Source organism: Drosophila kikkawai, chromosome X (assembly GCF_030179895.1).
Source record: "Drosophila kikkawai strain 14028-0561.14 chromosome X, DkikHiC1v2, whole genome shotgun sequence".
Lineage (NCBI taxonomy): Eukaryota > Metazoa > Arthropoda > Insecta > Diptera > Drosophilidae > Drosophila > Drosophila kikkawai.
The window spans coordinates 31,109,207-31,122,025 of record NC_091733.1 but is presented as its reverse complement, the minus strand read 5'-3'; the positions used below and the strand labels follow the sequence as shown (position 1 = coordinate 31,122,025).

Genomic DNA, 12,819 nt, shown 5'->3' with positions numbered 1-12,819 from the left:
CAATAATTTAAATGTATTATTTATAAATTAAAACAATGTTATGCGTAAAATCCATAAAAATATAAGAGATAAAAAAAATTGAATAACTTTTTTTTAGAGTTTTGATGTCATATTTACAGTTTCTCTAAGGTTAGTGGTCAATTTGATCATGCAAGGAAGCTAAAGTCTAGGATCTTTAAGGATTAAAAGTTGTGCGGCTGCTGGATGTGTATGTGTGGAGTGGTGGCATCAGAACTGGACTGGAACTGGCCAGTTTCCGCCTCAAACAGCACCTGCTGGATGCGCAGCTTGGCCACAGACCGGGAATACGAGTCCATGATGGTGCGCAGCTGAGAGGCGATGCTCTGGCCAAAGATCACCAGTTCGTCCTCTCCGGCAGCGTCAAGTCCTGGCCCAGCGCTGTTGTACTTTACTTTTCGTGCGTTTGGATGCGTTGCTGGAAGCTGTTGTGTTTGCTGCTGTTGATGGGGATTCGTATGAAGATGAGGATGTGCTTGTGGCTGCTGCTGCTGCTGTTGTTGTGACTCGACCAAGCAAAGCGTGGAATCATCCATAATAAGCTCGGTCTTGCCACAGCGCCCGCTCTCCGAAGCCAGGGAAATAATGCAAGTGTTCTCCGGCTGTTCTTCCGGGCCAGGGTGCTCCTCCGTCTCTGGTTCGGGTTCCACCTCGCCCTGCACCTCATCATCCTCCTCCTCCAAGGCATCCTCGTTCATGCTGATATCCGCCGTGGCAGTGAAGAGCAATTTGCTCGGCGACGTCAGGGACTCCGTTTTGGCCGGCGTTTGAGGTGGCTTGATGTTCTTGGTCTGAGAATGGGGGATAGATAGTTACTTGCTTAGGCACTGGTCACGACTGCAACTCACCCGTTTGCAGTGGGAGAGCGACACGGAGCGCAGGAACGAGTCCGCCAGCTTGAACCAGAACAACTTGGGCTCATAGCTTCTGCCCAGCTCCTTCTCACGCATCCAGATGCGCAGCTCCTTGGAGTAGACAGTACGCACGCTTTTGATCTTCAGCTTGATGTCCACCACGGTCAGTTGGGGGATTTTGAGGGCCTTAATTATTGCATCGTAGGCCTTCTCACGGGATATGCGATTCTTGTAAGTGTCCAGAACCGAGTTGTACAGGCACGGCTGGCGGCGGTACGCCTCCAGGAAGTCCGTGATCGGTATCTTGGTATCGCTAAGCTTCGCCATGGCCAACTTGTGGCCTGTTTTGGGCCACCGCTCTCCACTTGCTACTCAAAATTAATCACCAATAACAGACAACAAAATTTTGTTTAATTTAATCAACCTAGTGTGCCCAGCTGCTTTTTTTTTTGTTGGAAGGTCTAACGCGTTTTTCTTTAAAGGCCGTGATATATATCGGTTCGTATTTTTTTTATTATTTTTTTTATTTTTTGTGGAATATATCGTTCGTATATAGCTTGTAAAGTTAACATTTCAAATTAAAAAACACAGGCTTTGTACTTGAAAATAACTTTAAGGAATCACAGATTATTATAAATTTAAAAAAAAACTGCTAAAAAAGAGAGCTGTTTTCAAATTTTTTCCCCAAACGCACGCAAAAATGCCAAATCTGACTGGAAAGAAGAGAAGATAAAGAAACACAGGATTTGTACTTGAAAATAACTTTAAGGAATCACAGATTATTATAAATAAAAAAAAAAACTGCTAAAAAAAGATAGCTCTTTTCAAACTTTTCCGCAAACGCACGCAAAAAAGCCAAATCTGACGGGAAAAGAGAGGAAATGACACCACTGCCGCGAACACGTGGAGACAGTCCCATCCCGTTCAGCTCAGTCGTCTCTCTCTTTTTCTACCGAAACGGCAGCACAGCAGCTGCTCCGTGCGTGCGTGTGTGCGATCCGATCCGATCAGTTCCCCTCCGATCCGAGCAGTTACATATCGTAACTAGCGTTAGACGTCACCCAACCAGCTCACCAGACTCCTGTGCGCGACACTTTCTTATTTATTAACCAGGTCCCCTCGAAGGTGAGTAATTGCACAGGCGGCAGTCATGTCATCTCTTCTCTCGCCGTGGAAAATTCAATAATGTGCGCAGCGCCAATACACATGCAATTTTCCGTTTCTGCGAGTCGTGTCGAGTCCCAAATCGCGTGTGTGTGCGTGTTGTAACATCAAGTGTGCGTTGGAGTGAGCGAGAAGGAGGGGGTTGGCAGGCGGCTGAGAGAGTGAAAAGAGCGCCTGAACAAAAGAACGAGAGCGAGGTGGCAGATCGTGTGTTGCAGTTTTCTTTTTTCTTTTCATTTTCCCCGCCATTTCCCCGCGTCTCAAGGTGATTCCTTTGTACAGGGTATCCCAAGATGAGTCAGTGTCCATTCAGACATCCCCGCCAGACGCGAGGAGGCCGCCAAGTATTCCCTCGGCAACAAAAAGTGTGTGAAAAAGTGTGCGGCAAAGCGAGGGAGAGGGCAAGAGGAAGAACACGAGCGAGGAGAGAGCGGCGCACAGTGGAAATTTTTGAATTTTTGCTGACGCTGTCTAATTTTAAAATTTAGTTCACCAAATTTTTTGTTGAAACAGTTGTGCTGCGCTCTGCTCTGTTAGTTTTTTTTATATATGTGTGTGTGTGTACGAGGCAGCGTGTGTGCGAACATCTGTTTGTGGCAGGAGATGCGCCTAAAAGCAGACAGCACGCGCTCATTCAGGTGTTCTCACATGTGATCCTGCTGCTCTCTCGCTCTCGCCTCCTCTCTTGCCCATAGCAACTGAGAGATTATCGCAATTTTTTTTTCTCTCTCTCCAAATTCCAAGAATTTTGAAGGTTTTCTAGAAAAAACCTGTAAAAATATATATATATTTTTTTGTTTTTATCTCCAAGAGGTAAAATAAAATAATAATAAATAATGTCTAGCCGGGGAACTATGTTGTAGCTTTTGTAGATAAGGAGAAAACCACAACAGACTTGAAACGTCTTCCGGTGCCACCTTATCGAGGTGCTTTTAACCCTATTCCCTTTGAATAGCACAAACCATGGATTTCTACTTAATTATTTATCTTGCATGGTTATTTTAAGTTAGACTTCGCTTACATTTGTTTTTATTCCCAAAATAATTGATTGCAAACTATAATGCAGTAATATAATGCCAACTGTTGGGTTTTCTTATGGAAATTCGCCTTGAATTAGGATTAATAGAATCCAGAGCCTACCTTGCGCGCTAGGATTGGTAGAATTTTCCACACTAATGCCAAAAAAAACCTCTCTAAAGTAATAACTGTCTCTCATTTGCAGCCCTTAATAAAAAATTTAAGAAGAATGCCATCCGACGCCAAGAAACGCGACGCGCAGCGCAAGAAGGATGCTCGGAACAAGAAGATCCAACAGATACCATCCACGAAGAAGGCCAACGGGCAGCCGGAACGCGAACTGACCGAGGAGGAGAAGCTATGCGCCAAGCTGGAGGAGGAGGCACGGATCAGTGCTGAGGCTCGCTCCTGTACCGGATCGCTGGCGGTGCATCCACGTTCGCGTGATGTCAAGATCGCCAACTTCTCGATCACGTTCTTTGGCTCTGAGCTGCTGCAGGACACCATGCTCGAGTTGAATTGCGGTCGGCGATACGGTCTAATTGGCCTAAACGGATGCGGTAAATCCTCGCTGCTGGCTGTGCTCGGTGGACGCGAAGTGCCCATACCACCGCACATTGATATCTTCCATTTAACGCGCGAGATACCGGCCAGTTCGAAGAGTGCCCTTCAGTGCGTCATGGAGGTAGATGAGGAGCGTATTAAGCTGGAAAAGCTAGCCGAGGAGCTGGCCATGAGCGAGGAGGACGATGCGCAGGAGCAGCTGATCGATATCTATGAACGGCTCGATGATATGTCCGCCGATCTTGCCGAGGTCAAGGCTGCCCGCATCCTGCACGGTCTGGGTTTCGACAAGGCCATGCAACAGAAACAGGCCAAGGACTTCTCTGGCGGTTGGCGCATGCGCATCGCCCTGGCCCGCGCCCTCTTCGTAAAACCCCATCTGCTGTTGCTGGATGAGCCGACGAATCACTTGGATCTGGATGCTTGCGTGTGGCTGGAGGAGGAGCTTAAGACATATAAGCGCATCCTGGTGCTCATTTCGCATTCGCAGGATTTCCTTAACGGCGTCTGCACGAACATCATTCACCTGACGAGCAAGCGCCTCAAATACTATACGGGCAACTACGAGGCCTTTGTGCGCACTCGCATGGAGCTGCTGGAGAACCAGATGAAGCAGTACAACTGGGAGCAGGATCAGATATCGCACATGAAGAACTATATCGCCCGGTTTGGTCACGGTTCTGCCAAGCTGGCGCGACAGGCTCAGTCCAAGGAAAAGACACTGGCTAAAATGGTTGCCCAGGGACTGACGGAGAAGGTATCGGACGACAAGGTGCTTAACTTTTACTTCCCATCGTGCGGCAAGGTGCCGCCGCCTGTGATCATGGTGCAGGTAAGAAATTCCTTTTTTTCTTTTGAAAATCAAAAGAGAATCCTTTCCAAAAATGTCAATTGCAGAACGTAAACTTCCGTTACAACGATGAAACGCCTTGGATCTACAAGAATCTAGAGTTTGGTATCGATCTGGACACACGTCTCGCCCTGGTGGGACCCAATGGTGCCGGCAAGTCCACCCTGCTTAAGCTTTTGTATGGTGATCTGGTGCCCACCTCCGGTATGATACGCAAGAACTCTCATCTGCGCATCGCCCGCTATCACCAGCATCTGCACGAACTGCTCGATCTGGATGCCAGTCCGCTGGAGTACATGATGCGCGCCTTTCCCGATGTCAAGGAGAAGGAGGAGATGCGCAAGATAATCGGTCGCTATGGCCTCACCGGTCGCCAACAGGTCTGTCCCATCCGTCAGCTGTCCGATGGCCAAAGGTGTCGCGTTGTCTTTGCCTGGCTGGCCTGGCAGGTGCCGCATCTGCTGCTGCTGGACGAGCCGACCAATCACTTGGACATGGAGACGATCGATGCCCTAGCCGATGCGATTAACGATTTCGATGGCGGCATGGTGTTAGTTAGTCACGATTTCCGTCTGATCAATCAGGTAAGCTGATCTATAGCCTATTTATGTTCTTTGAATAACTCTTAAAAAACTCTTTCAGGTGGCCGAGGAGATCTGGGTGTGCGAGAAGGAGACGGTGACCAAGTGGAAGGGCGGCATTCTGGACTACAAGGATCATTTGAAGAATAAGATCACCTCCGAGAACGAGAAGAAGGCCAAGGCGGGAAAGTAGATGCTATCCTAGAGTTAGTAACCAGGCTTACACCACACACACAACAAACACAACAAACACATACACACAGAGAGACATTCAGGCAACTATCATTGACCTCTCCCCCCTGCCCACCCGTTGAAATTAGTCTTGAGTTTTCACCAAATTACGCAGTAACACAGCATCCGCAAACAATAAACAAAGCAAAACCACAACAACAAACGGGGAGAAACACACACAAATTTTAGCTGAATTTTTTTCTTTTTATGTGTCGAATTAAAAAAAATAAAATTAAAAGGTACATATATAATAATAATATAATAGTTATCAACAAAAAAACAGGAGGAACTACCAACCAACAAACAACTACAAACAGCTTGTGATCTTGCGCTTATGTAATTTCGTTTAATTCTTCGCTAGGTTTCATATAAAAAACATATTATATAAAAGGTATATTTTATTTTTTTGTAATTTATTTACGCCTTATAATATATATACACATATATTAAACAATTAAAGCTACAATACAATAATATGATAATTGAAAATGTTCTGAAAATGTTCGCTATAACAACTGCCCTCCCAGGAGAGACGCTTGTCGTGTGTGTGCGAGAGATTTAATATTTCGAAAACGATAAAAAGCTGGATATTTCATGGAATATACAATGTATGTATGACGGAACACACACGGATGATATTATGATAGGTTATATTTGAACAAATTGGAATTGTAACAAAAGTGCAGAGCCAAAATATCGTATTAATTAGATAACTTAATTGAGAAACACGAAAGAATTGCTTGACAAAGGTAATACAAAAATAATAAACAAATTAAATGACCAAACCGAATTAACACAAAATTGTTTACTTACTTTAGCCACAGTTGTGCCACAACAAAATTTGAAAGGTAAATGCTTACCCCCCTTTAATACCTCAAGTTTCTAGTGAGGATTCGATTGAAATTGCTTACCTTTACCTAATCCAACCCAGAAGTAATATCCACTATATACACCACTCACTCCCAATCCGGATTCCCTTTATTTATTGTACAATTCCCATCAAATCGTGTGTGCTCAAATGGTTAAACATAATTTATTGCGTACATGGTTCCCTCTTCGTTTCGTTTATTGCGCTTTCACTCTTCTCATTCTCCTCGTCGTCGTCTTTTTCTTCTGTTTTTTGTTTTCTGCTGCGCGTAGGCACGTTCAAAGGTTAGTTAGTTGGTAGACTTGGTTACACTTAGCGATAGTTACACGGATTTCTCGTGTGGTCTAGTAGCTCCTGGCCAGATCCGCGTGCATCACTCGGAGCAGCTGCCGTTCCGCCCCGCTGAGGGCCCCAAATTCGGTGGCAAAATCACGTAGCAGATGCTTCAGGTCGCACATTTTGCGCTCCACCCAGGCGCAGGCAATCTCTGCCAGCGCATATTGCTGCTGCGATGGCACAAAGGCGCCCGGTCGCTCCACCGACGACGCTCCACCATCGTCGTCGCTACACGATTCGAACTGTGCCAGGCTATAGTAGTGCTCGATTAGCTTAATGTGCGCAGGCGATTGGCGGGCGGGCGGCAGATTCAGGTGAACCAGAAGCAGCAGACGCAGCACTTCCACGCGTCGCAGCAGCTCGCCATACATGCGAGCACCGCGCCGCTCATACACATTGTCCACAATGTCATCATAGTGCTGCAGGGCGCTCCGGTAGTCGCCCCGCTGTCCGGATGCCTCGGCACTGGTTTCCAGATCGTGAATTTGGTGGGTGGGCGAGGCAAAGCTGCTGGTGCTGTCCAACTGCCGCTGGAGCTGCTTCAGTTCACGTAAAATGGCCGCCTTGAAGACACAGCCATCGACGGCCCGCTCGGCAGCCCGATGGTAGCAGTGTAGTGCTCCCTCCCGGAAGCCCGAGTGCCGGGTGCGCAGATGCAGACGCCCGGTCTCGTTGTGGGCCCGCAGAAATGATCGGGCTGCCCGCAAATAGGCCTCCGACTCGCGCTGTGGCGCCCCACCATATGACTCGCATTTGGCATAGCCAATGTGGCACATGGCCGCGTACTGCAGGATGCCAGCCTCCTCGAAGCTGTAGGCCAGCCGCTGGAAATCCGCCTGAACGTCACCGACGCTGGGGGCAAAGCGTCTGAAAATGAATTATGGGTAATGAATCATGGTTGGATACTTCTTCTTGAGTTTTCTCAGGGAAACTCACTTGAAGAAGCCGGCTCGCTCGAACTTTTTGATCTTGCTGGAAGCTCTCAAGTATTGCTCCAAACTGGCACTCACAGCCCCGGCCCCTTGCTCCATCTTGGTGGCTCCTGCCGCTCTTGCCGAAGCCGGTTATATGGCAAATACCTCAATATTCTCAATATTTCTATATGCCCAGGGGTTTCTTTGTGTTTTTTTTGAGAGGAAATTGTGTTAAATGTAAAAGTTTGTAATGTTTTGTTTATTGGGGGCCAGTCGGGGTGTGACCAGATTTTAATAAAGCCAAAAAGACACACTAACAGCGGTGGCCCATAAAGTCCAATTGGAAAAAAGATGCAGTATTATTTGTTTGTTATTAAAAAAAATCATATTTAGCCTGATTTTAAATCGCCTAATAATTTATAATTTAATTGCAGGGCATATATAAAAACATTTAGTTGGCTTTATAGAAATACAAGTAAAAGAATTCCCTTAATGTTTTCAGCCAAAGCTTACACCATGATCCATGTCTAATTGTATCCATGGCTTACTTGCCATAGTCTGGTCCCACTATATATATGCTGTCTTTTGTGCTGGTCACACCGGCACAGATACATCGCAGAAAAGGTCGCAATTTTTTTTTGGAGCAGCGCTCACATTCCGGAAATTCAGCAATTTTAAGGCGGAATTTAAGAATACCAACACACATCCCATCCCCGCACCAAGCAGCAGCGGCACAGGACACAATATGGCCATAGCCGAGCATGACAACGTTTTCATTTTTGTGCCAAATTTGATCGGTGAGTTGTTTTTGTTGTATGTTTTTGTCGAATAGATTTCGGAGGGGTAAACAAATCGAATATGTTGATTTATGGGCCACAAACCCACACAAACATACACACTTTGCCATTTGTATAATTGGATTAGTTGGGTGTGCGGCGTTCCTGACAACCTGGAAGCCCCAGTCAAAGTCAAGGGGCAAGCGACACCCCGGCAAGAAACCCCCCCTGCCCCTTCTTCTGTTCCTCCTCCTCCTCCTCCTCTTGGTTATCGATGTTTATAATTGATTTTTTTCCCACAGGCTATGCCCGCATCGTTTTGGCCTTGATCGCCTTCTGGTTCATGTCCACCAACTATGTGATCTCCGGCTGGTGTTATGTAACCTCCGCCTTGCTGGACGCCGTCGATGGACATGCCGCCCGGGCCTTCAATCAGAGTAAGAACAATCATGATTCCCTACCCTAAGTGTCTATCTGTTTGCACTTTGGCCGCCTACGTGAGCCCCCGCCCTGCTCTATCGCTTGTTATCTGCCGATATATACATATATTCAGCTATTGGCGAGCACCGATATGGTCACGGTCCGATGACGTAGTGCCTCGGAAGTTTTTCCATATAGTTTCCGATTTTAAACTTCTAATACATACTCACCTTTCTCTCCCTCTCTAGGCACTCGCTTTGGTGCCATGCTGGATCAGTTGACCGATAGATGCGGCACCACTGGCCTGCTGGTCACCCTGGCCTACTTCTATCCCCGTTACATGTTCTGGTTCCAGCTGTCCATTGCCATCGATGTGGCCTGCCATTGGCTGTTCATGCAGACGTAGGTATCCTCCATATCCTACTTCCTGGATAATTAATGCAACATGTTTCTTCTTCTACCGAAACAGGAGCGTTGTGGTGGGTCGCAGCTCGCACAAGGTCAACGAGAACTTTATAATGCGGCTGTACTATCAGAAGGACATACTCACCTTTATGTGCTGCGTCAATGAGTTGTTCTACGTGTGCCTGTATCTTTTGCATTTCACCTACGGACCGCTGAGTGAGTCACTTGATCGTATTCCCCGGGAAGTAACTTCAATTTTTGATAACTTTTGCAGTATTTGGAGCCTCGCTCTTCAAGATACTCGCCTTCCTCACGGGCCCCTTTGCCGTGCTCAAGGCTCTGATCTCGGTGATGCATGCCTATGTGGCGGGCATCGATCTGGCCGCCGTGGATGTACGCGAGCGGCAGGAGAAGCGACAGAAGGCGGAGCCGGGCAAAAAGCTGGAGTAAAAATCTTTGAACTTCCAGCGAAAGAAAATCTTTTGATTCCAAAAAAAACAGAAAAAGAAACCTTAAGAGAGGACGCAGAGATCAGAGATGGGATGATGTGAGATGAGATGAAGGGCTTTAGGCAACCAAATAGGACGTGTGTGTGTTAGTAGAATTTAAAAACTATTTTTATGCGCTATTGCAAGGATTGTTGACTTTATTTTGTATTTTGTTTTAATTATTTACGGAAAGCAGCAATTATTTTGAATTGAAAAATGCAAGAAATTAAAGCGATTCGTTCCAGGAAACACAGAAATGAATTTGAATAGTCTTAGTATATTTATTTTGCCTTTAGTTTAAATACATTTCTGTGTTACACATTATATATTTTACATATATATACATATATATATATATACAGGCTGTATATTTCCAAGATATATATCTCATTTTGTTCGATTCAAGACCTCCTTCCCAACAGCAATTGTCAGACGCAACTCTCTCAATGTAACTAATGTGTATTTCTAATCGTAAGCATAAACAAAAACAAAAACAAATGTAATTGGAGACCTGCAGGAAATAAACGATAAATGGATGTGTTAATGGATTATTTCAAATATTTTATTAATTATTTTAAATTAGGAGCCTTGGCTTCTAAAGTTTTTTTGTGGCCTGGAAATGCACATGTTGTTGGGATCATAATTTCTTCTTTCTTTCTAAAGGTTTTTTTTAAATTAAATTTTTAAATTGATATTTAAAGCACATATTCATTTTTTATATATTTTAATTTAAATTTTTAATTAATATTTAACAAACTTATTTTTAATATTTATTAAATTTTTAAATAAATATTTATTTAGACGTTTAAAAATGTATATTTATAAATCATTATATAAAACTAAACACATATGTATATTTATATATTTTAATTAATTTTTAAATTTATATTTTAATTTTTAAATTTATATGTATATATTTAAATATTTTAATTACATTTTCAAGAGAATTTTTATCACAAATATATTGCAATTAAAATTATATTTTAATATATCGAACTTTTATATATATTTCGATATTTTGTGCCATCCCTAATCACAATTTAATTTAATTTTATTATTTTAAAACAACTTGCTGGGCTTTAACACCATTTTTTTTAATTTTTAGCGCAAGTTTTTAAAGTTATAATTGTATATATTTTTCGAAACCGACTAGACCCTGCAATAATTGTCAAAATTTACAAATGAATGGTGGAAATAAGCTCTCAATTCCGCGGTCCATTCCCTCCAGCCGTTTGAATTGAGCGCCCAAATTCGGTTTGCTTCTTCTTTGAGCTCTTGGAGCCCGCCAGCTGACGCACAGGTTGAGGAGCAGTGCAGCCCTGGGGCCGGATTTTACACAACATAAACATTCTCTCAGGGTCTTTCCCGGACCCGTTTTTGCCCACTGCCAGGACACGGGCAATGCCCTGAGACGGCCATGAAGGTCCTTGCTCGTCTGGGCCGCCTAGCGCGCTACGCGGTGGTCTATGCCGCCATGACCCACTGCACCTTCGAGTACATCGGTGACTTTGTCCTGGTAAGGCTGGCATCTCTGCAATTCAGAGCTTTCCATCTCAACTTAAATGATTTATTTTTGGGTGGCCAGTGCAAGGGACCCTCCATGGAGCCCACCCTGTACTCGGACAACGTCCTGCTCACCGAACGCCTGTCGAAGCACTGGCGCACCTATCGTCCCGGCGACATCATCATTGCCATTTCCCCGATCAACGCCGGCCAGTACATTTGCAAGCGGATTGTGGCCGTGTCCGGTGACCCGGTGCTAACCCAGAAGCCGCATCCCATTGAGAACGAGTTTAGTCCGGAGACCGGCGACAAGGCTGGTGGTGGCAAGACGAAGCCCCTAATGGTGAGGGACTATGTGCCCCGTGGCTACGTTTGGATCGAGGGCGACAACAAGGCCAATAGCTCCGACTCGCGCTACTATGGACCCATACCCATCGGCCTCATCCGCAGCCGCGTGCTCTGCCGCATCTGGCCGCTCTCCGAGCTCACCGGTCTCTAGAATTGGTTTGTTTTACTTTTCTCAAACTTTAACTTGGTTTTCCCCGGCGTTGAGGTCCCTTGGTTGGGGGGAACTGCTGTAGATTATCGTAAACCATGTAGATTCTGTGCGATGTTGGATGTTTTTGGAGGAATAAAGCAGGAGAAGCGTCTCAAGGAACTGCCCATACATATATGTAATACATTTATTTAAACATTTCCTTTGTCTTTTTTCTTAAATAAAAAAAAAAACACTTGCAGAAAACAAGCAGTTAGTCTTTAGTTTTATATACAATTTTTGTTATCAACAGATAAATGTATTTTAGGCATGTTGATGAATTTAATAAATATGCAGAGTGCAAAAGTTGAGAGTATAAAATATATAGAAGGGTCTTTCTGGTTCATTAGTTTAATTATTTTATTTTGTATATTTATGTTTTTCTTAACAAGGAAGTTGAGTAAAAACTATTAAGTAAATTCAGAGAAAAATATTTAACGAAAATATACACAAAAAATATTTTACGTTTTTTAAAAATATTTATAGTTAATTCAGAGTATACAAAAAATATTTAACAATATATTTAAATATATCATTAAATATTTTTCTTTGTATTTGTTTTTAAATATTTAAATATTTTCTTAAATATTTTTTTGTATTCTCTGATAGTTTTTATTTAACTTTCTTGTTTTTAATCATTAATTTAAAGTAAGACTTACGTAATTTACTTAAATTAGGTTTATTTATATTTAATATATATATTTTTTTATTTATGACTTTCTTATTTACAATTTCCTAAAATTAATATTTTGGCAGAGGCATTATCTTAATTAATTAATTAAATAATTTTTAGAATAAAAAAATATGATTCTTTTTTTTCAATTTATTGAACATTATTTAATACTTTAAGCTTAATAAAAAATTTGTTAATAAATTTTGTAAAAATTGTATTTACAAAAATTAATTTTTTTGTAGTTTTTAAAATATATAAACTACTTCAGACTGAAAAATTATGTTTCCTTAATTTTTCCCCATTTTTTCTAACATTATTTTAGACTTTTAACTTCTTAAGAAATTTTTTTTTTAATTTTTTAAGACTTGCTTTTACAAATATTAATTCTTCTTGTAAATGTTGAGGAAAATATCAAACCTAATTCGGTTTTGGATACCTTCGATAAGTCGAAATACCTTAAAGAGTAATAGTTTTTAAGCAAAACTTATTTCTTAAGGAAACCTAATAAGTAATCATTTTAAAATTTTTTTAAAAAGCTCACACATAATTTATTTATTGTCCCTTTTTAAGCAATTCTCAAATTAAATGTCTTTTAAAACTCAGACACAGATTTGAATAATAA

At 42.7% G+C, this 12,819-nt stretch overlaps 5 protein-coding genes across 5 annotated transcripts; 3 read left to right on the top strand and 2 right to left on the bottom strand.

Annotated features, from left to right (window-relative positions):
- Positions 1–62: 62 nt before the first annotated feature.
- Positions 63–1,323, bottom strand: LOC108080539 (uncharacterized). The gene is made up of 2 exons (XM_017175342.3): positions 867–1,323; positions 63–809 (listed from the first exon to the last, which is right to left on the bottom strand). The coding sequence occupies exons 1-2, from the start codon at positions 1,197–1,199 to the stop codon at positions 183–185; spliced, it is 960 nt and encodes a 319-aa protein (XP_017030831.1). The 5' UTR covers positions 1,200–1,323; the 3' UTR covers positions 63–182.
- Positions 1,324–1,792: 469 nt separating this feature from the next.
- LOC108080538 (ATP-binding cassette sub-family F member 2) lies at positions 1,793–6,069 on the top strand. The gene is made up of 4 exons (XM_017175341.3): positions 1,793–1,997; positions 3,259–4,449; positions 4,515–5,051; positions 5,110–6,069. Exons 2-4 carry the CDS (start codon positions 3,283–3,285, stop codon positions 5,239–5,241), a joined length of 1,836 nt encoding a protein of 611 aa, XP_017030830.1. The 5' UTR covers positions 1,793–1,997; positions 3,259–3,282; the 3' UTR covers positions 5,242–6,069.
- A 158-nt stretch (positions 6,070–6,227) lies between these two features.
- Hap40 (Huntingtin-associated protein 40 kDa) lies at positions 6,228–7,679 on the bottom strand. Its single transcript, XM_017175343.3, has 2 exons — positions 7,420–7,679; positions 6,228–7,350 (listed from the first exon to the last, which is right to left on the bottom strand). Exons 1-2 carry the CDS (start codon positions 7,512–7,514, stop codon positions 6,492–6,494), a joined length of 954 nt encoding a protein of 317 aa, XP_017030832.1. The 5' UTR covers positions 7,515–7,679; the 3' UTR covers positions 6,228–6,491.
- Positions 7,680–7,982: 303 nt separating this feature from the next.
- Positions 7,983–10,034, top strand: Pis (phosphatidylinositol synthase). Its single transcript, XM_017175262.3, has 5 exons — positions 7,983–8,194; positions 8,476–8,610; positions 8,842–8,995; positions 9,063–9,214; positions 9,273–10,034. The coding sequence occupies exons 1-5, from the start codon at positions 8,143–8,145 to the stop codon at positions 9,446–9,448; spliced, it is 669 nt and encodes a 222-aa protein (XP_017030751.1). The 5' UTR covers positions 7,983–8,142; the 3' UTR covers positions 9,449–10,034.
- Positions 10,035–10,620: 586 nt separating this feature from the next.
- Positions 10,621–11,734, top strand: LOC108080514 (mitochondrial inner membrane protease subunit 1). Its single transcript, XM_017175293.3, has 2 exons — positions 10,621–11,002; positions 11,072–11,734. The coding sequence occupies exons 1-2, from the start codon at positions 10,904–10,906 to the stop codon at positions 11,486–11,488; spliced, it is 516 nt and encodes a 171-aa protein (XP_017030782.1). The 5' UTR covers positions 10,621–10,903; the 3' UTR covers positions 11,489–11,734.
- Positions 11,735–12,819: the final 1,085 nt, after the last annotated feature.